Raw genomic sequence first — 22,534 nt, forward strand, 5'->3', positions numbered from 1 at the left:
AATGAAGTGTGTTAGGTAACACATGGAGTATGCTCTCTATCACTGCCTAAAATCTGAAAAATCCTCAATTCTGAAATATCTGGAGTCTTCAGGTATTTTTTTAGTTGATTTGAAAGAACAGAAAGAAAGTTAACTTTTATTTATTTATTTATTTTTTTTTTTTTTCCTGAAGTTGGAAACGGGGAGGCAGTCAGACAGACTCCCGCATGCACCCGACTGGGATCCACCTGGCACGCCCACCAGAGGGCAATGCTCTACCCATCTGGGCCATCGCTCTGTTGCAACCAGAGCCATTCTAGTGCCTGAGGCAGAAGCCTCAGAGCCATCCTCAGTGCCCGGGCCAACTTTGTTCCAATGGAGCCTCGGCTGCGGGAGGGGAAGAGAGAGACAGAGAGGAAGGAGAGGGGGAGGGGTGGAGAAGCAGATGGGCATCTCTCCTGTGTGCCCTGGCTGGGAATTGAACCCGGGACCCCCGCACGCCAGGCCGACGCTCTACCACTGAGCCAACCGACCAGGGCCAAGAAAGAACTTTTAAATGGTTTGAAGTTGTAAGGCACTGATTGCAGTTTAACTTCTCTTAACCTCTTCAGCTACACTGTCCAATTAGGTAGCACTAGTCCCATGTGATACTTGAAATGTGGCTAAGCCCTGGCTGGATACCTTAGTTCAATGGTAGTCAACCTGGTCCCTAACACCCACTAGTGGTGGGTGGTAGCGGAACAACCAAAGTATAAATGAAAAGATAGATTTAACTATAGTATGTTGTTTTATAAAGATTTATTCTGCCAAACAGCGAAAATCCGACATAAAGTACTTGGTAAGTAATTATTATTATATGCTTTAACTTGCTGTAACTCTGTTTTATAAATTTTATAAAGTAGGCCCTGGCCGGTTGGCTCAGCAGTAGAGCGTCGGCCTGGTGTGCGGGGGACCAGGGTTCAATTCCCGGCCAGGGCATATAGGAGAAGCGCCCATTTGCTTCTCCATTCCCCCCCTTCCTCTCTGTCTCTCTCTTCCCCTCCCGCAGCCAAGGCTCCATTGGAGCAAAGATGGCCCCGGGCGCTGGGGATGGCTCCTTGACCTCTGCCCCAGGCGCTAGAGAGGCTCTGGTCGGGGCAGAGCGACGCCCCGGAGGGGCAGAGCATCGCCCCCTAGTGGGCAGAGCGTTGCCCCTGGTGGGCGTGCTGGGTGGATCCCGGTTGGGCGCATGCAGAAGTCTGTCTGACTGTCTCTCCCCGTTTCCAGCTTCAGAAAAATACAAAAATAAAAATAAAAAAAATTATAAAGTAAAGTTATCTTCCCTACTTTATAAATCACCATTACTGTGGAACCGGTGGGCGGTTAGAAAATTTTACTACTAACAGATACAAAAGTGGGCGGTAGTATTAAAAAGGTTGACTACCCCTGCCTTAGTTGGTTAGAGCATCATCAGGATATGCAGTGGTTGCAGGTAAGATCCTGGGTCAAGGCATTTACAAGAACAGATTGATGTTTTTATCTCTCCCTTCCTCTCTCTCTCTAAAATCACTAAAAAAAAAAAAAAAAATGTGGCTAGTCCAAACTGAGATGTGAGTGTAAAATACTAAGTGACCAACTTTTTTTACAATGAAAAGGAGGACAAAAATAAATTGAAGAAAACAATATCGTAAGTAAAAGAAACATTTTGTTCATTGCAACAATAATACACTACAGTGTGTCCGTAAAGTTATGGTGCACTTTGAAAAGACGATAGAAATGTGAAATCTGCACCAAATAAAAGGAAAACTCTCCCAGTTTCATACCTATTCAGTGCAGTTCGATGTGGGCTCACGCACAGATTTTTTAGGGCTCCTTAGGTAGCTATCCCGTATAGCCTCTACAGACTTGTCACTGACTGATGGCCTACCAGAACGGGGTTTCTCCACCAAACTGCTGGTTTCCTTCAACTGCTCATCCCACTGAGTAATGTTGCCTATGTGGTGGCACTTCGTTATAAACACACCAATATTTATGTTGCACTTTGGTCACAGATTCGAATTTAGCGAGCCACAGAACACACTGCGCTTTCCTCTGTACCGTCCACATCTCAATTGGCATGGCCATGGGCTGCTCCGCTGTATACACGGTGTTACATCATCATCTGCGCATGCACACATGCTTCCACATCATGCTTCTGTTTCCTACAGAAACAGAGGGTTTTCCTTTTATTTGGTGCAGATTTCACATTTCTTTTTTTTATTTATTTTTATTTATTTATATATTTTTTACAGAGACAGAGAGTGAATCAGAGAGAGGGATAGACAGGGACAGACAGACAGGAATGGAGAGAGATGAGAAGCATCAATCATTAGTTTTTCATTGCGTGTTGCAACACCTTAGTTGTTCATTGATTGCTTTCTCATATGTGCCTTGACCACAGGCCTTCAGCAGACCGAGTAACCCCTTGTTGGACCCAGCGACCTTGGGTTCAAGCTGGTAGGCTTTTGCTCAAACCAGATGAGCCCACGCTCAAGCTGGTGACCTCAGGGTCTCGAACCTGGGTCCTCTGCATCCCAGTCCGACGCTCTATCCACTGCGCCACCACCTGGTCAGGCCAGATTTCACATTTCTATTGTCTTTTGTTGCTTTCCTGTGACCGGTCAAAGGTCAAAAGTGCACCATGACTTTATGGACACACTGTATATGACAAATGCATAATAAAAACATTTGTCATATTTTATATTGTAATTATGCTTACATGCCTATTAATTTCACTGGGGAACAAATTTTTTTTCATTTTTCTGTTGCATGAGGTTTTAGAACTGTTTCTATATACTTCTGCATCGCTGATTCCAAATCTGAAATCCATTTTTTGGTGCATGCTCTAGTTTTTATGCAATTTTAATTTCTTTTTGTTACAGTTAATGGCATGCATTGGTTTTTAAATTGGAGTTAAAGGGCAACGACACTTGGGTTGAACATAACCACAAGGCAATTAATGTTTTACAAACATCACTTTTACATAATTGTAGTTTTTAAATGTAAAAAATTATTATCTGATAAAAACACCCTCTTATTTTAAGATTGAATCATGGCTTCTTCAAGTAGGCGTAAATGTAAGAATAGTCCTGACACCTTCTGTTATATATGTGGCTGTTACTTCAACATCAAAGGTGCAATATTTCGCCTGACCAGGTGGTGGCGCAGTGGATAGAGCGTTGGACTGGGATGTGGAAGGACCCAGGTTCGAGACCCCAAGGTCGCCAGCTTGAGCGCAGGCTCATCTGGCTTGAGCAAAAGCTCACCAGCTTGGACCCAGGGTTGCTGGCTCCAGCAAGGGGTTATTTAGTCTGCTGAAGGCCCGCGGTCAAGGCATATATGAGAAAGCAATCAATGAACAACTAAGAAGTCACAACGCGCAACGAAAAACTAATGATTGGTGCTTCTAATCTCTTTCCATTCCTGTCTGTCTGTCCCTGTCTATCTCTGCCTCTGTAAAAAAAAAAAAAAAAAAAGTGCAATATTTCATCATTTGTGACACGTGCATATATTGCCTATTTTCTTTTTTTTTTTTTTTTTTTTTTTTTTGCATTTTTCTGAAGCTGGAAACAGGGAGAGACAGTCAGACAGACTCCCGCATGCGCCCGACCGGGATCCACCCGGCACGCCCACCATGGGGCGACGCTCTGCCCACCAGGGGGCGATGCTCTGCCCATCCTGGGTGTCGCCATGTTGCGACCAGAGCCACTCTAGCGCCTGGGGCAGAGGCCACAGAGCTATCCCCAGCGCCCTGGCCATCTTTGCTCCAATGGAGCCTTGGCTGCAGGAGGGGAAGAGAGAGACAGAGAGGAAGGCGCAGCGGAGGGGTGGAGAAGCAAATGGGCGCTTCTCCTATGTGCCCTGGCCGGGAATCGAACCCGGGTCCTCCCCACACTAGTCCGACGCTCTACTGCTGAGCCAACCGGCCAGGGCCTATATTGCCTATTTTCAAGTTCCCCTTGGCGATCAAGACAAAAATTGGGCTCCTCATATTGTGTGTCATAATTGTGAGGAAATGCTTCATGACTGGACAAAAGGAAAATGCAAAGGAATGCCTTTTGGTATTCCCATGGTTTGGTGTGAACCTAAGGACCACAGCAGTGACCTTTATTTCTGTATGACCCATACAAAGGGCATCGGCAAGAAAAAACGGCATATGATCGCATATCCTAATATTCCTTCAGCAATATGATCTATCTCACACACTGAGACACTCCCAGTCCAGTTTTCAATGGTTTTATTTCTTCTAAGGACGAAGAAAGTGAATATGGTGATCAAGTGTATTTTGACAAGCTGCATGAGGAAATAGTTGTAGAATCTGAAGGGTCTTCTTAACCCCTCAGCAGTTTAGCCAACTTGAATTGAATGACTTAGTAAGAATGACATAAAAATTGTCTTCGCCTGACCTGTGGTGGCGCAGTGGATGGGGCGTCGACCGGGAAATGCTGAGGTCGCCGGTTCGAGGCCCTGGGCTTGCCTGGTCAAGGCACATGTGGGAGTTGATGCTTCCAGCTCCTTCCCCCTTCTCTCTCTCTGTCTCTCTCTTCTCTCTCTCCCTCTCTGTCTCTCTCTCCTCTCTAAAAATGAAAAAAAAAAATTGTCCTCTACTTTCTGAAGTATGGGGAACATAACTGGATCATTTGTGTGAATCTTAAAATGGTAAATTTCCTGCTAGGACACCAGAGAGGTTTCACGAAGTATCCTTGCTTTTTGTGTTTGTGGGACAGCCGAGCTCGGGAGAAACACTGGACACAGAAGGAGTGGCCAAAACGTAAGCTCTGGAAGTAGGGATGCAAAATATTGTGAATGAACCTGTAGTTAATTGAGACAGAATCATTTTTTCCCCACTTCACATCAAACTTGGCTTAATGAAACAGTTTGTTCAGACTTTGAATAGAGAAAGTGAATGCTTCCAACATATTACTTCTGCTTTTCTTGCCTTGTCTTTTGAGAAGATAAAAGCAGGTGTATTTGATGGACCTCATGCGTGACGAAGAATTTGCCAGGAAGATGAATAAGGAGAAAGCAGCATGGCAGTCTTTTGTGGCAATTACAAAGAACTTCCTTGGCAACAAAAAAGCAGAAAACTATGAACTTCTGGTTCAAAGGATGCTGTTGGTTTTCTGTGACACTGGATGTAACATGAGCATTAAGATTCACTTCCTGGCCTGACCAAGTGGTGGCGCAGTGGATAGAGCGTTGGACTGGGATGCGGAAGGACCCAGGTTCGAGACCCCGAGGTCGCCAGTTTGAGCGTGGGCTCATCTGGCTTGAGCAAAGAGCTCACCAGCTTAGACCCAAGGTCCCTGGCTCCAGCAGGGGGTTACTCGGTCTGCTGAAGGCCTGCAGTCAAGGCACATGTGAGAAAGCAATCAATGAACAACTAAGAAGTCGCAATGCACAACGAGAAACTGATGATTGATGCTTCTCATCTCTCTCCGTTCCTGTCTGTCTGTCCCTGTCTATCTCTGCCTCTGTAAAAAAAAAAAAAAAGAAAAAAAAAAGAAAGCAATCAATGAACAACTAAGGTACTGCAACAAAGACCTGATGCTTCTCATTTCTCTCCCGTCCTGTCTGTCCCTATCTATCCTTCTCTCTGACTCTCTCTCTCTCTGTCTCTGTGAAAAAAAAAAAAAAAAAGATTCACTTCCTGAACAGCCACCTTGATAAGTTTCCCAAAAATCTTGGAGCTGTTAGTAATGAGCAGACTACTGCTGGAGCATCAAATGAGATTGTCCTCAACAAGTACACAAACACAAGAGCTACAAACGCAAATTATTGCCTGAATAGAATTTAAATAAGTTTTGTGCAAATTTTATGATTAAAATAATGTTTTAATATGTTCTATTTTGAAATTGTAGACAAATTCTGATGCAATCATATCTTTTAGTGTATTTACTGCATTATATAAATTATATTTTCACAAAGATGATGCCCAAAAGACATTCTACTTCATTATGATAAACTAAATGTTGAAAATTTTACAATAAGATGAAAATCTAAAATCTTGAATTGCAAAATAACTAGCTTGCAGAGAAAAACTAATATCAGATTTGAGATCAGCACACTCGAATTAGGTAAGAACAAGTGTTTTTATGGATGCAACAAAAATTATAATAATTGTAAGAAAAAAGTACTCATTTAGATACAAATACATCCCATCACACGCAATAGATCAACTCTGCATCAATCGAATATGGACATCTACAGATTAGTCTTACAATATCAAAAAGGAGGACATGTAGGAGAACACTTTTCAAGGGAAGACAGAACTTAACAAAAGAAGGATTGTCCTTAAAAATACATACCAGGGGCCCTGGCCGGTTGGCTCAGCGGTAGAGCGTCAGCCTGGCATGCGGGGGACCCGGGTTCGATTCCCGGCCAGGGCACATAGTAGAAGCGCCCATTTGCTTCTCCACCCCCCCCTTCCTCTCCGTCTCTCTCTTCCCCTCTCGCAGCCAAGGCTCCATTGGAGCAAAGTTTGCCCGGGCGCTGAGGATGGCTCTGTGGCCTCTGCCTCACGCGCTAGAATGGCTCTGATTGTGGCAGAGCGACGCCCCAGATGGGCAGAGCATCGCCCCCTAGTGGGCGTGCCGGGTGGATCCCGGTCGGGCGCATGCGGGAGTCTGTCTGACTGTCTCTCCCCGTTTCCAGCTTCAGGAAAAAAAAAAACAAAAACAAAAAAAACATACCAGGCCTGATCTGTGGTGGCGCAGTGGATAAAGCGTCGACCTGGAATGCTGAGGTCGCCAGTTCGAAACCCTGGGCTTGCCCAGTTAAGGCACATATGGGAGTTGATGCTTCCTGCTTCTCCCCCTTCTCTAAAATGAATAAATAAAATCTTAAAAAAAAAAAATACATACCAGGTTTCAGAAATTTTGTACTAGAAAAAACTCACTTATTTTTTTTTACCTATTACATGATGAAAAATATTATAGATACGTTGATCTAAAGAAAATGTATTAACAAATGGGGCTTGCATTACACTTTTATGGAGCACGTTGCGGTATCCAAACCAGTACTGTCCCCACCTAACTCACCTCCCTGTAGCCCGACAGGCTAAACAAACTGCCTGGACAAGTTCAGGACACAGTATTGTTTTGTTTTGTCTTGTCCGCTGGTCCTTTTCAAAGCCTTAAAACAGCTGCTAAACCAGGGGTCCCCAAACTACGCATGCAGCCCCCTGAGGCCATTTATCCGGCCCCCACCACACTTCCGGAAGGGGCACCTCTTTCATTGGTGGTCAGTGAGAGGAGCACATTGACCATCTCATTAGCCAAAAGCAGGCCCATAGGTCCCATTGAAATACTGGTTTGTTGATTTTAATTTACTTGTTCTTTATTTTAAATATTGTATTTGTTCCTGTTTTGTTTTTTTACTTTATAATAAGATATATGCAGTGTGCATAGGGATTTGTTCATAGTTTTTTTAATAGTCTGGCCCTCCAATGGTCTGAGGGACAGTGAACTGGCCCCCTGTGTAAAAGGTTTGGGGACCCCTGTGCTAAACAAACTGGAACATCTGCAAGTCGCGTTTTCCACAAATTTGTCCCAACCACACCCCTTGCACTTTGCTTCTGCGCAGAGACGCGCCGGTACTGAGGATTGTACCCCGTCGGCCTCCGTCCGCCCCCAGGAGTTTCAGTGCGCGTAGATCCCCGGGTCTTGGGAGATATCAGCAATGGCGTTCCGGTGTCAGCGGGACAGCTACGCCCGGGAGGTGCGGCCAGCTTGCGAGGGGCCTGATGCTGCCCAGCAAATGGGGCGGTGCAGGAAGAGGGTGCCGTGGGAGGGAGAGCCGAGCTAGATTCATTGCTGGTGTACTGAGGGGGGGTCGGGGCTTACTCTCTCATTCCTCTCTGCTCAGTTCACCACCACCGTGGTCTCTTGCCGTCCATCCGAGCTGCAGACCGAAGGAAGCAATGGCAAGAAGGAAGTGCTGAGTGGTTTCCAAGTGGTGCTGGAAGACACGCTGCTTTTCCCCGAGGGTGGGGGACAGGTACTGGGCTCGTCCTTCCCAGGAAGCTCCTGATTTCTTTCTGTCAAGGTAGAAAATGCTCTCCTGCCCCGCTATTCTAGCCGTAATGAAAACAGATGGAGGTTCAATTAAGTTCATTCAACACATGTTTATCAATATACTTGTTTTTCTTTAATTGAACTTATTGGGGTGACATTGGTTAAAAAGATTATATAAGATTCAGGTGCACAGTTCTATAATACATTGTCTATTCACCTCCCAAGTCGGGTCTCCTTATCAAGAAATATTTATTTATAACACATTTTAGGTACTATTCCATGCGCTCAGGATAAGAAGTTAACAAAATAGTTTCTCTACATACAGAGAATATTTATTGGAGGACACAGGCAAAACTGTTGATAGGTAAATAGTATGTCAGGTATGATAAGTGCATTAAATAAAATGAGAGCTTTTGCCTGACCTGTGGTGGCGCAGTGGATAAAGCGTCAACCTGGAAATGCTGAGGTCGCCGGTTCGAAACCTGGGCTTGCCTGGTCAAGGCACATATGGGAGTTGATGTTTCCAGCTCCTCCCCCACCTTCTCTCTCTGTCTCTCTCTCCTCTCTGTCTCTCTCTCTCCCTTTCTCTCTCCTCTCTAAAAAAAAAAAATGAATAAAAAAAAAAAAAAAAAAAAAGTAAAATGAGAGCTTGAGGTAAAGAGAGTAATGGGATGTTCTCCTAAGTAGGGGGCAAATTTCAGTAGAGATCTCAGGGAAGTGAGGGGTTAAGCCATTGCAATTGTGTAGTGGTGCTGGTGGAGGAGAGTAAGTATTCCAGGTAGTAGGAATAGCAGGTGCAAAGGCCCTGAGGTAAGAATTAGCTTAATATGTTTGACAGAAACTGAAAATGATTCCCCTGAGCATGCACAACAGAAGGCAGACTTATGAGTGCTGTGACAGGGTAGCAGCAAACTCCAATGTGAATATGGTAAAGGAGAATAGTAAGTCCAAATGTGAGCATTATGAGAGAGGCTTATTTTAACAGAGATAATAGCACAAACAAAAGCATGGAAACTTGAAAGAATCTGATAAATCTAGTTAACTGCAAATAGATATAGTTGGAGTCTAAGGTGTGTGTTGATTGATGACAGGCTGGAGATGAGCTTGGAAAGGTAAGTGGGAGCCAATTCAGAGGTCCTTGAGGGATGTGTTAGGGTGTGTGGACTTTAGTCAGGAAGGTATGGTAAGCCATGAAGGTACTTAGGCAAAGATATGACATTAGAGAACATGTTTAATAAACTTGCTGATGAGAATGTTCCAATTTCATATCAGTGTCATCATTATTACATTGGTTTTTCCCAACATGGAGGTTTTCTTTTTTTGTGACAGAGACAGAGAGGGACTGATAGGGACAGACAGACAGGAAGGGAGAGAGATGAGAAGCGTCAATTCTTTGTTGTGACACCTTAGTTGTTCATTGATTGCTTTCTCATATGTGCCTTGACCAGGGGGCTATAGCAGACCAAGTAACTCCTTGCTCAAGCCAGCGACCTTGGGCTCAAGCTGGTGAGCCTTGCTCAAACTAGATGAGCCGGCGCTCAAGCTGGTGACCTTGGGGTTTCGAACCTGGGTCTTCTGTATCCCAGTCCAATGCTCTATCCACTGTGCCACCGCCTGGTCATGGAGGTTTTCTCATCTGCTGAAGAAAATTTGTGACATCAGGCAACCATAGAACATTTCATTTTATACATCAATTCTTTTAGGGAGTCTTCCCTGATAAGACTGTTAGGTCTCTTGCTTTTGAGCTCCTCTATAACAATGTACTTTTTCATGTATGGCATTGTAGATCATACTGCAGTTACTTCTTTGCATGTCTGTATTCTCCAGAATCAAGTTCCATGAGGGAGCATGTCTTATTTACATTGTATTTTTAGAATGGCACAGTGTCTTGTGAGCTATTGGCACTTGATTTTTTTTTAACTGAATGCATATTTTTGTGTCTTAACTCTAGCAGCAGTACAAAGGATGGAGTGGAAGGAGGGAAGAACATTCAGATAATTTTAGAAACTATTGAAAGATAAGGATCTAGCCCAGGCCAGATGGCTCAGTTAGTTAGAGCTTTGTTCCAAAGTGCAGAGTTGCTGGTTCGATCCCTGATCAGGGCACGTACAGGGACAGATTGCTGTTCCTGTCTCACTTTCTCTCTCCCCCTTCCTTTCTCTCTGAAATCAATTTTAAAAAAAGAAAGATCAGGATCTAAATTAAGGGAATGAGGGTGAGGATTAAAATTCTCTGGGTTTTACTAAAATCTTCATTGCTATAGTTACAATCTTTGTTTAATACTGTTACTTTGTTTCCTCCCTCCTGTGTTCAAAGGAAAGAGGACAGAGACAGTTCCCTCATGGAACAAAGTGGACCACATCACTTGGCATTCCATAGGGACTAACAAATTCTGTGTGTGTTTCTCACACACTTTCCCTAGAGGGTCTTTGTATCTGGAAGTTAGGGTGAGCCCTGCCTCCTACCACTGATTATCTTTACTTCTTTTCCCCAGCCTGATGATCGTGGTACAATCAATGATATCCCTGTGCTGAGAGTGACCCGCCGTGGGGCTCAGGCTGATCATTTCACACAGACACCCTTCACCCCTGGGACTGAGGTTCATGTCCAGGTGGACTGGGAGCGGAGGTTTGACCACATGCAGCAGCATTCGGGTAGGTGGGGCAGGATAGGGGAGCTATCAGAGGGACAGTTGCTGTGTAGGGGGATGTCATGATGATTCAGGTGGTTTGGGTTCTCTAGGAGTTAGCCTTTCGGAAAAGACGGCCATTTTTAGAATTATCTCCAGTTGAGGCAGTGTATGATAGATGTTATAAAAGCAATATGAGCAATTAAAGTAAAAGTATTAGAATAACTGCTCCATTTGAGTATTAACAACTTCCTACTTGGTACTTTTATCTGGATGTCTCATAGACTTAAACTCAAAATGTCCAAAAAGGAATTAAAAAGTCACCCACTTCCTGAGACCTGGTCTTTTGTTAGCATTCTTTTTTTTTCTTTTTTAAGATTTTATTTATTAATTTTTAGAGAGAGGAGAGATAGAAAGGCTGGGGAGAGGAGCAGGAAGCAACTCCTAGTTGCTTCTAGCATGTGCTTGCCTGGGGCAAGCCTGGGGGTTTGAACTGGTGACCTCAGCGTTTCAGGTTGATGCTTTACACTACAGGTCAGACAGCATTCTCTATGTGCAGTGCACAACATCAACAGCCACCCAGCTGCCGAAATCCTGGAAGCTAGTCCAGGCACCTTTTTGGGAATAGCCAGTCATTGAGTCCTATCATTTTCTTTTTTTTTTCTTTTTGTCACAAACAGAAAGAGGGACAGATAGGGACAGACAGACAGAAGATAGAGAGATGAGAAGCATCAGTTCTTTGTTGTGGCTCCTTAGTTGTTCATTGATTGCTTTCTCATATGTGCCTTGACCAGGGGGCCTACAGCAGAGCGAGTGACCTCTTGCTCAAGCCAGTGACCTTGTGCTTAAGCCAGTGACCTTTGGCTTCAAGCCAGTGACCTCTGGGCTCAAGACAGCAACCATGGGGTCATGTCTATGATCCCACACTCAAGCTGGTGAGCCCATGCTCAAGCCAGATGAGCCCATGTTCAAGTCGGCAACTTTAGGGTTTTGAACCTGGGTCCTCTGTGTCCCAGTTCAACGCTCTATCCAGTGCACCACTGCCTGGTCAGGCCTATCATTTTTATATTCTAAATCTCTATTTACTCTCACTGTCAGTGTGACCATCTTAGTCACAGCTCTTATTGTCTTTCTCCTGACCTCTGTATTAGCCTCCTAGCTAGTCTCCCCACATTGTGTTACTTCTTTGCAGCCTGTCCTTTTTTTAAAAATGAGAGGATGGAAGATAGATTCCTGCATGCACCTCGACCGGAATCCACCCAGCAGCTCCCATCTGGGACTGATGATGGAATCAACTGAGCTATCTTTAATCAATGAAACTATCCTCAGCACCTAGGGCCGATGCTCGGACCAATCGAGCCACTGGCTTTTTGCAGCCTATTTTTCACAAAGCAGCCAGAATAATCTTTTAAAAATTAAAATATGCTCACGTCACTCTCCTGCTTAAAGCTTTTCAAAGTCTTCCTGTTGTTTATGGTAAAGCTAAACTTACCATGGCCCCCAAGCCCTACCTGGGCTGGCCACTGTCTGTGCTCCAGTCTCAGCTGGTGGCCCTCCCTCTTGCTCTCTGAATTCTGGCCATGCTGGCCTTCCTCTCGATTTCTTGAACATATTCTGCCTCTTTCCTCCTTCAAGACCTTAGCAGTCTTACTCCCTTTGCCTTCTCAGTTAATTCCTTCTCTCTCTTCCTCTTCACTGCCACCAATAAGAGACGATGCTGTATCTCTAATGTCAAGCCCTGTGCCTTGCATGTGGTAGGTACTTGGTAAATATTTGTTGAGTGAATGTGGCATATTAGAACATCAAATTCTGCCTCTGAAAAGCTACAGTGCTTTGGCACATTATTTGACAGCTCTAGGCCTCAGTTTCCTCATTTGTGAAATGGCATTGTAAAGCATCTTGTGGAATTCTTGTGAGGATTTTCAATAAAGTATCTCAAGGATACTACCCAGGACTCAGCAGGTCTTCAACAAGGAAGATTTCTGTGATGATATTGTGGAGTACATGGCTGTCTGGGCTTCTCAGTCTTCTGTCTCTTCTCTCTGCTCAGGGCAGCATCTCATTACAGCAGTTGCTGATAATCTGTTTGGACTGAAGACGACATCATGGTGAGTACGAGGCATAAAACTAACTGGAGAGCATGGCCCTGACTACTAGCTCCTTTCTCAGGAATGGGTAGGCAGGAGGAGGGTAAAAGAAAGAGCTGTGTTCAAAATCTGCTGTGTTCTGTTTCCCTGGAAGATAGGGTGGTGGATGACCTTGACCTTGTGTTTCTTCAGGGAAACACTAGGATGAGAGGAGAACTATCTGCCTTTGCTTAGGAAAGAACATAGAATTTTGAGCCTAAAGGCCTATGGGGTGAATCCTGACTGTGTGACCTTGATCACATTTATTACTACCCCTCACCTGTAAGATGGAAATGACAGTCCCTACCTTGCAGGATTTTTGTGAGGGTTAAATAAGATAATTTGTAAGATATTCTTTGTAAACTGTAAATTTTCTTATATTGTTGTCATCATCAGCATCCTGTGGCTTCTCTACTTCTTATGACAGGGAGTTGGGGCGACTCCGGAGTGTGATTGAGCTGGACAGCTCCTCTGTGACCTCAGAGCAAGTAGCTGCCATTGAGCAGAGTGTCAACGAAAGGATCAGAGATCGGCTGCCTGTGAATGTGCGCGAACTGAGCCTAGATGATCCTGAGGTGGAGCAGGTGAGGGGCGGGCCGGTGGGTGGCTTCTGTAGGGTGGCTCTCTGAGGGCTCCTCGTCAAGATTCAGACAGCTCTCTCCCTCCCGTGTTCCAGGTGAGGGGCCGGGGTTTGCCGGACGACCATGCTGGGCCCGTTCGAGTGGTTACCATCAAGAGTGTTGATTCTAATATGTGCTGTGGGACCCATGTGAGCAATCTCAGTGACCTTCAGGTAGGTGAGGAAGGGCTTTTGATAGTTGGAAGAGAAGAAGGTGACAGTGGAGTGTGGGGTCACGACAGGGTTGGGAGTGATAGAGGGGAACAATTGGGGAGTCCTGAGCAAAATCACTCTTTGATTGCTCCCCAGCTGAGGGGGAGTTCTAGGTGTCTCCTACCCTTAGGCGCAGCGTCCACTGTGGTTTCTACATGTGTGTGTGTGTGTGTGTGTGTGTGTGTGTTACTCCCTTGCCTCATGTAGGTCATTAAAATTCTGGGCACTGAAAAGGGGAAAAAGAACAAAACCAACCTGATATTTCTGGCTGGGAACCGGGTGCTGAAATGGATGGAGAGAAGTTACGGAACTGAAAGAGCCCTGACCACTCTGCTTAAGTATGTTCCCTTCTGGTGCCTCCTGTTTCTCAGGTCCTGGACACCCCGGGCTTAGCTTTCCTGCCCGTAAGGCAGACGGAATTTCTGTCTCGGGGGGTAAGATGTTATCCTAGATGATAGAGTGCTATGGATGTAAGCCAAACACCAAAAGCAGTTGGGAAGCTGGGCAGACCTCCATGGACCTTTCACTTGCAGGTGTGGAGCAGAGGATCACGTGGAAGCAGTGAAGAAGCTGCAGAACTCCACCAAGCTCCTGCAGAAGGTGATTATTCCATGGAGGGTAGAGAGGGCATGGGCTCTGCCTGGAATAGGCTCCCTGGACTCGCCCCTTCGCCTGACCAGATGTGTAGTTTTTCAGGGGGGTGGGAGAGTGAAGTGGAGGGAAGTGGTGCCCTCTTGTTACTGTTTTTGCCTGTCTACTCAGTTCTGGCATCCATTTCAGAACAACCTGAATCTGCTGAGAGACCTGGCTGTGTACATTGCCCACAGCCTCAGGAACAGCCCAGACTGGGGAGGTGTGGTCACATTACACAGGTGAGAGACAGGGCAGGGGGCGTTGGGCTTTAGTTTGCAGTATGTAATGGGTGGCGCATCCCTCACTGGTATTCTATTCTTTTTAAATGAGAGGAGGGGAGATAGTGAGACAGACTCCTGCATGAGCCCTGACCAGAATCCACCTGGCAACCCCTGTGTGAGGCTGATAATTGAATGAACTGAGCTATTTTTAGCACCTGAGGCTGACACACTGGGACCAGCCGAACTATCCTCAGCACCTGGGGCCCAAGCTTGGACCAGTTGAACCATGCAGGAGAGGAAGAGGGAGAGAAGGGGAGAGCACCCAGAGATTGGGGAAGGGGAAAGAAACAGATGGTTGCTCCTCCTGTGTGCCTTGACCGTGAACCGAACCCGGGACATCCATACGCTGGGCTGATGTGTCATCCACCAAGCCAATCAGCCAGGGTCACTGGTGTTCTTAAGGCTGAGTAGACCCTGAGAAATCTGTTACCTACAAGATTTCTTGGTTTTGATATAAACATCTTCACTCTTAACTTTTTCAAAAAATTTTATTTATTGATTTTACAGGGCAGGGGTGAGAAGAATTGACTCACAGTTGCTTCACTTTAGTTGGTCATTGCTTGCCTGTTGCTTGTCGTATGTGCCTTGACCAGGCAAGCTCAGGGTTTTGAGCCGGCGATCTCAGCGTTCCAGGTTGACGCTCTGTCCGCTGCGCCACCACAGGCCAGGCTTCACTCTAACTTTCATTAGCACCTTACCTACCTCCTTCATCATCTAACAGATCTCCACTTACCTCGGCAAATCCTACTAAAAGGAGACAGAAATAAACGCAAAGCTTGTTATGAACTGCTGATTCTGAGGAGGATGTCCTGCTGGCTGTCAGCCAGCACTTTCTCTTTGCTAAGGGAGCCAGGGACTCTGCTCAAACAGGCAGCAGGGAGGCCAGCCTCCCGAGGTGGGTGTGGGCGTCCTGCGGTTTCCCAGCACCCCCTCCAACCTGGATCTCACACCTGTGCCTTTTGTTGTAGGAAGGAGGGTGATTCTGAATTCATGAATATCATTGCCAATGAGATCGGGTCAGAGGTAAGAGGAACATGAGGTTCTCCGTGCACCCTGGGCAGAGGCCTAAATGAGGAGCGTTAGTGTGGCAGAAGTCCCTCCACGTGAGCACAGGAAGAGCAGGGAGTAGAAACTCATTCACTACTGTTTTCTTATGATCAGAGCTGTGAGCCAAGCTCTGTTTTAGGTGTTGAGCTAGGTCTGTGGTGTTGACTTTTCTGGGGCTGTGACATTTACCAGCTCCTGAGCTCCTTTCAGCAGAGTTAGAACTCCTCTAAGCCACCCAGGTTTATGTGTGCTGAGGGCCTATGTGAGATGAGATCAGACGCGTTCAGGGCGGTATGGCCACAGACTGAGGGCCTATGTTAGAAATACAAGGACTGGCCAGGCCCTTGGAAGGCCGTGACTTCCATTTTCCTTTTCCTCTGGCTTCAACTGCCTTTCCCTTCCCAGTAGTCCAAAGCTTAGTAACTTCCAGGACTCATAGTTATCCCAAAAAATGCTTTTTGGAATACTTATTCTGAGCCAAGCAGTGTGTATATCTCTTTATAATTCTGTCAGCCTTTATGATTTAGGGTGGTAAATGCTGGAGGCAGAGGAGCACATTACCTGGAAAGATGGAGAGGTTGACAGGACATAGACCAGGGAGCAAAGGTGGTCAGGCAGAGGGAAATACGGAGGTTCAGGGAACATGGTACATGGGGGACACGTGGTGGCCAGGCTGCAAAGTTTGGTGGGAGTCAGATCACAGAAGGCATTTTGTTTGGCCATGGTTAGCAGCCTTCTGTCTTAATGTTCAACCTAAGGTCCTGTGACACTTTCTTTTTTTTTTTTTTTGTATTTTTCCGAAGCTGGAAATGGGGAGGCAGTCAGACTCCCGCATGCGCCTGACCGGGGTCCACCTGGCATGCCCACCAGGGGGCGATGCTCTACCCATCTTGGGGCATCGCTCTGCTGCAATCAGAGCCATTCTAGCGCCTGAGGTAGAGGCCACAGAGCCATCCTCAGTGCCCGGGCAAACTTTGCTCCAGTGGAGCCTTGGCTGCGGGAGGGGAAGAGAGAGACAGAGAGGAAGGTGAGGGGGAGAGGTGAAGAAGCAGATGGGCGCCTCTCCTGTGTGCCCTGGCTGGGAATCGAACGCTGGACTCCTGCAGGCGAGGCCAACGCTCTACTACTGAGCCAACCAGCCAGGGCTAGACACTTTCTAAAAGTTTCTTGGCTCTGGTGGGCGAGAGTGTAGGGGCTGCATGATCACTCATCCAGAACATCGCTTGTGGCTCACGGGGGGAAACATCTGTGTTGTTGTTTTTTTTAGTTGAGATATGACATGGTGTAAATTTAAGGTGTACAACGTATTGATTTGATACATTCATAATTGCAATATGATTTTACAATCTGTTCTTGAGACTGAGGAGAGTGTATATCTGGAGGGGTTGACTCCACATTCTTGAGTATCAGCTTTCATCTGTCTTACTTCCTAGGAGATCCTCCTGTTCTTAACTGTGGGCGATGAGAAAGGCGCTGGACTGTTCCTACTGGCAGGGTCAGCAGAGGCCGTAGAGACCCTGGGACCCAGGTAGTCTTCCGTGGACCACCTTGCATGGGCGGGAGAGCCTGTAAACCTAACCTAATACATCCCATTGCTGATGACAAAGGCCACCACACCTGTAGTCTCTTTTTTTTTTTTTTGTATTTTTCTGTAGTGAGAAGAGGGGGGAGGCAGACAGACTCCGGCATGTGCCAAATTGGGATCCACCCAGCATGCCCACCAGGGGCGATGCTCATGCCCTCTGGGGCGTTGCTCCGCTGCAATCTGAGCCATTCTAGCACCTGAGGTGGAGGTGGAGGCCATGGAGCCATCCTCCCAACCTCAGCGCCCGGGACAACTTTGCTCCAATGGAGCCTTGGCTACGGGAGGGAGAGAGAGAGAGAGAGAGAAAGAGAAAGGAGAGGGGGAAGGGTGGCAAAGCAAATGGGCACTTCTCCCATGTGCCTTGCCCAGGAATTGAACCTGGGATGTCCATGTGCCGGGCCGATGCTCTACCACTGAGCCAACCTGCCAGGGTCTGCTGTCTCATTTTGATTCACACCACAAACCTCTGAGATGGGCTGAAATAATTATCACCAACGATCATTCTCAGTTATACAGATGAGGAATGGCATACTGTATTGGGACCTCACAAAGAGGCAGAACTGATACTTGAACTCTGGTCTTTGGGCTCAAAAATCTCATGTGCTTTGCTTTTTCTTTTAGAAATTGAGATTCATAAGTGATACATAAATACAGATCCTGGATTATCAGGGGCAGATGAAGCAGATGAAGATGGTGCTTAAGGCACCATCAAATCAAAGGCACAAACTCTTTAGGATTTTGAAACAAAATAAAAAAGGCATTGATGAAATTGTTAGGAAAAAATTAGAACTTTGTTGGACTGCTTCCTATTATATTATTGTTTATACTTTATTTAAAATGAGATATGGTGGTGTAGTGTCCCCTAGTCTTTCTCTTCTTTCCCTTCTGTGCCAACTGTTCTTTCTAATAGAGTTTGTAAAGTCCTTAGCGGCTCTGGTGAATGTGATTTGCTGTAAAACACTGTAGGAAAACATAGATTTTAAAGCTTTTTTGTTTTTTGGGTTTTTTTGTGGCAGAGACAGAGTCAGATAGAGGGACAGACAGACAGGAAGGGAGAGAGATGAGAAACATCAATTCTTTGTTGCAGTTCCTTAGTTGTTCATTCATTGATTTCTCATATGTGCCTTGACTGGGGGGCTACAGCAGACTGAGTGACCCCTTGCCTGAGCCAGCGACCTTGGGCTCAAGCTGGTGAGCCTTGCTCAAACTCGATGAACCCACGCTCAAGCTGGCGACCTTGGGGTCTTGAACCCTGGTCCTCCGCGTCCCAGTCAGACGCTCTATCCACTGAGCCACCGCCTGGTCAGGCAAAGCAGAGGTTTTGATGGGCAACCAGAATTGGCTTGTAGACTGGTTTGGCCTGTGCTATTTTAAATTTTTTTTTTTTTTTAAGATTTCTTTTTTTTTATTTTTATTTTTTTATTCATTTTAGAGAGGAGAGAGAAAGGGAGAGACAGAGACAGAGAGGGAGAGAGAGACAGAGAGAGAAGGTAGGGAGGAGCTGGAAGCATCAACTCCCATATGTGCCTTGACCAGGCAAGCCCAGGGTTTTGAACCGGCGACCTCAGCATTTCCAGGTCAACGCTTTATCCACTGCGCCACCACAGGTCTATTTTAAATTTTTAAAATTTGCTACATTTTAAATTTTTTAAAGTTGCTACATTTTAAAATCAGATTTTTACATAAAAATACATAGTTCTAGTTTTTCTCAAAAGAGGCATTCTCTGGCGACACTGGGCTCCCATTCCCACATGGTAGTAGCTATAAGGAACCTGAGCAGTGGCCGCCCTCTTCACAGAGGACAGGCTTTTCCGGGGTGCCACAGTCCCGCCTCTCTCTCACCCCGTTTGCCTCACTGCTGCTCCTCACAGGCGTCGTGGCTGGGACCCCTTACCCCAAGTGTACACTCACCTGCTCCCTGGAGGTTGCTCTAATTTATGTTGCCCGTGTCTAGACACTGCTGTTGTTTCCAGTTAGTCACTCTTACAATAAACATGGTACATATTACCTTTGTGCCCATGTGCAAGTAATCTTAAGGGTTTCTAGAAGCCGTCTGCTCTTCTTCCCCCACCCCCACCGCCGACGGGGAAAGACTCAGGGCTACTTTTGGTTTTTCTGTGACTTTTCCTTTGACGACCTCCTTTCTCCTGACTGTATTTCTGCTTCCCAGGGTGGCTGAGGTTCTGGAAGGCAAAGGAGCGGGGAAGAAAGGCCGCTTTCAGGGTAAGGCTACCAAGATGAGCCGGCGGGCCGAGGTGCAGGCGCTTCTGCAGGACTACGTCAGCACACAGAGTGCCGAGGAGTGAGGATGTGGGCCCTGCCTGGCGCTCCTGCTGCTGTGGCCTCCCGGGTCCACAGAAAGAGTCTCTTTGCCAATAAAATAGTTTGGTTTGCAATGATTGTGATACCATGTATAACTAATTTATATAGTGTACTTCAGTGTGCTTATGCACTATGGGTCTGTGACTAACCAGTTTACTAATTTGGTTCCATTAGACATAACCTATGTGAATGAGTATGTTGTTGCAGTGCACTGATGTATCGAAAACCAGCTGCACCCATTCGTCTTATAGAAACATAGGGTCCAAAGGAGAATGCAAGTCAGGCTGGAGGCTTGACCCAGGGCTTAGACTCATTCACATCTTTTTATTTTCTTTTTTCCTTATTTCTTTTCCTAGCATTGTATTTCAGAACTAAAAAGTGTCAATGACTTTGCATATAGGTTAAGAAGCCACAAAAAGTACATAGTAGAAAGATGCTCCAAGTCTTACTGAGGCAGAAAAAGGATGGGAAAAGATACCATGAAGACTAATTCAAAGAAAACTAGTATAGCATTATTAAGATCAGGCAAATGAGGCCCTGGCCGGTTGGCTCAGTGGTAGAGCGTCGGCCTGGTGTGCGGGAGTCCCGGGTTCGATTCCCGGCCAGGGCACACAGGAGAAGCACCCATCTGCTTCTCCACCCCTCCCCCTCTCCTTCCTCTCTGTCTCTCTCTTCCCCTCCCGCAGCCAAGGCTCCATTGGAGCAAAGTTTGCCCGGGCGCTGAGGATGGCTCTGTGGCCTCTACCTCAGGCGCTAGAATGGCTCTGATTGTGGCAGAGCGACGCCCCAGATGGGCAGAGCATCGCCCCCTGGTGGGCATGCCGGGTGGATCCCGGTCGGGTGCATGCGGGAGTCTGTCTGACTGCCTCCTCGTTTCCAACTTCAGAAAAAATACAAAAAAAGAAAGAAAGAAAGAATGCACTAAAAACAATTCTGGGCCCTGGCTGGTTGGCTCAGCAATAGAGTGTTAGCCCAGTGTGTGGATATCCCAGGTTCGATTCCCTGTCAGGGCACATGGGAGAAGCGACCATCTGCTTCTCTACCCCTCCCCCTCGCCCTTCTCTCTCTCTCCTCCCATAGCCATGTCTCAGTGGAGCAAGTTGGCCCTGGACACCAAAGATGGCTCCATGGCTTCATCTCAGGCGCTAAAATATTAGTTTGGTTGCTGAGCAACAGAGCACCACCCTGGATAGGCAGAGCATCACCCCATAGGGGGCTTGCCAGATCCTGGTCAGAGCGTATGTGGGAGTCTCTCTCTGCCTCCCCGCTTCTCACTTAAGAAAAATAAAAATTCTGGTTCTGCTACTTGTCTTGGGAAAGTTACCTTGCCTTTCCAACCTTCCGTTTCCTCACTGACAACATGGAAGTAAGGGCAGTGCCTAGTCCTCTGGGGTGTTGTGAGGTAGCATATTCAACTGAAAACACTGCATTCCCTTAGCTGATACAAGAACATACAGTTTTTGATTATCTACTATTCTGTTCCTCTTTACCTTCCAATTGAGAATTGATTATAAATGCAAGGGTAGCTGCCCTACTGCCACTTCCAGGGGAGCTGTGTCCCTGGATAGTGCTGAGCAGACGGTGCGGGCATCCTGTGTGCTTTCCTCACTTACTTTGGAGCTATGATTGAGCCCAGGAGAGCCTTCTTGTGAGCCCAGCAGCTACCAGCAAATAGCTTCAATTTAGATGTTCATCTTGTTCACACAAGGACCTTATTCAGGTCAAATTCCCACATGAGGAATGCTGCTGCTCTTCCTGCTGGAGAAACTGAGGCAGGCAAGGAACATGGCTTCATAGAATTATGCTGGAAGGATCGGAGAGGTCCCCTGGTGCAGTGGCCTCCAAACTTTTCAGTTTAAATAACAGAAACTTTCCTTCATGAGGTTTTACATCTAGAAGCCCAATATAGATAGAAGTGGATGAAATGTGCTCTGATCTGGTTGGAACAGGGAATGGAGGCTTGGAGTTATGCAGGCCCTTAGGAAGGCCTTGAGGTGCCCATGAAACGACAGGGCACCATTTGAGAACCATTGATTCATGCCTGACCAGGTGGTATCACAGTGGATAGAGCATTAGCCTGGGACGCAGAGGACCCAGGTTGGAAACCCTGAGGTCACCGGGTTGAGCATGGGCTCATCTGGCTTGAGCATGAGCTCATCTGGCTTGAGTGCAGGGTTGCTGGCTTGAGTGTGGGATCATAGATATGACCCCACGGTTGCTAGCTTGAGCCCAAAGGTCACTGGCTTGAAGCCCAAGGTCGCTGGCTTGAGCCCTAAAGTTGCTGGCTTGGGCAGTGGGTCACTAGCTCAGCTGTAGCCCCCTCAGGTCAAGGCATGTATGAGAAACAATGAACAACTAAGGTGCTGCAATGAAGAATTGATGCGTCTCATCTCTCCTCCTGTCTGTCTCTGTCTTTCTCACTAAAAAAAGAAGAAAAAACCCCATTGATTTAGTCCCTCCACCTTATTATTTTTTTGCAATCACCTTATTTTATAGATGAGTTTCAGGGAAGTTAGGTGCCAGTGGGTACATAATTAGTAATAGGACAATAGTGTGATAAGCTCCTGAGGTAGTTACTTGAAAAGATTAGCTTCAGCTTTAACAAGGAATATTTAATGTGTCATTCCATTTAAAATGTAGACTGATTCCTCCGAACAGCCCTTGAGTTTCCTCCTCACAGGGCTTGCCAGTTATGATGTTTGGAGTTGTGCCATTCCTTCAAATCAAACTTAGAGTTGGATCCTGGGTCCGTGGTGAAGTTATGCGGTTACATGTTCACAGAAAGTTCACAGTACTATGAATAAGAATGTAGTCTGCAAAAGTAGGAAATCCAACTGATAATCCTTTTAGTCTTTGAAATAAAAAGAAGACACACATTCACAAGTTACCTCTTATTTAAATACAATGCCAAATTCAGAAGCTGTCTAGTACTGATTTCCAATTTTCCAACTAGTTTTAGATCTTTCTAGGACTGTCCTAAATAAGGTCACAGAATCAAAATAGAGTTCTAGGTCTGGAAGGAACCTTAGAGATTGACAATCTGATCTGGCAAATGAAGAAATAAGTT

The 22,534-nt window shown here is 46.2% G+C and overlaps 1 protein-coding gene and 1 non-coding gene across 2 annotated transcripts; both read left to right on the plus strand.

Annotated features, from left to right (window-relative positions):
* Window positions 1–7,584: 7,584 nt before the first annotated feature.
* AARSD1 (alanyl-tRNA synthetase domain containing 1) lies at window positions 7,585–19,541 on the plus strand. The gene is made up of 12 exons (XM_066263537.1): window positions 7,585–7,716; window positions 7,864–7,995; window positions 10,507–10,666; window positions 12,692–12,749; window positions 13,195–13,351; window positions 13,444–13,560; window positions 13,807–13,937; window positions 14,133–14,199; window positions 14,380–14,471; window positions 15,482–15,536; window positions 16,994–17,088; window positions 19,316–19,541. Exons 1-12 carry the CDS (start codon window positions 7,678–7,680, stop codon window positions 19,449–19,451), a joined length of 1,239 nt encoding a protein of 412 aa, XP_066119634.1. The 5' UTR covers window positions 7,585–7,677; the 3' UTR covers window positions 19,452–19,541.
* A 460-nt stretch (window positions 19,542–20,001) lies between these two features.
* On the plus strand, window positions 20,002–20,077 carry TRNAT-GGU (transfer RNA threonine (anticodon GGU)). The gene has a single exon. It is a non-coding gene; the product is annotated as a tRNA-Thr (tRNA).
* The last annotated feature ends 2,457 nt before the right edge of the window (window positions 20,078–22,534 follow it).

This window comes from Saccopteryx bilineata, chromosome 2 (genome assembly GCF_036850765.1).
Source record: "Saccopteryx bilineata isolate mSacBil1 chromosome 2, mSacBil1_pri_phased_curated, whole genome shotgun sequence".
Lineage (NCBI taxonomy): Eukaryota > Metazoa > Chordata > Mammalia > Chiroptera > Emballonuridae > Saccopteryx > Saccopteryx bilineata.

Bases quoted from the DNA above. Each gene is read 5' to 3' on its own strand.
- AARSD1 (XM_066263537.1), top strand. From the start codon at position 7,678: ATGGCGTTCCGGTGTCAGCGGGACAGCTACGCCCGGGAG. The intron at 12,750-13,194 runs GTGAGTACGAGG...TTCTTATGACAG, and splicing joins GGACTGAAGACGACATCATG to GGAGTTGGGGCGACTCCGGA. The intron at 13,938-14,132 runs GTATGTTCCCTT...TTTCACTTGCAG, and splicing joins GCCCTGACCACTCTGCTTAA to GTGTGGAGCAGAGGATCACG.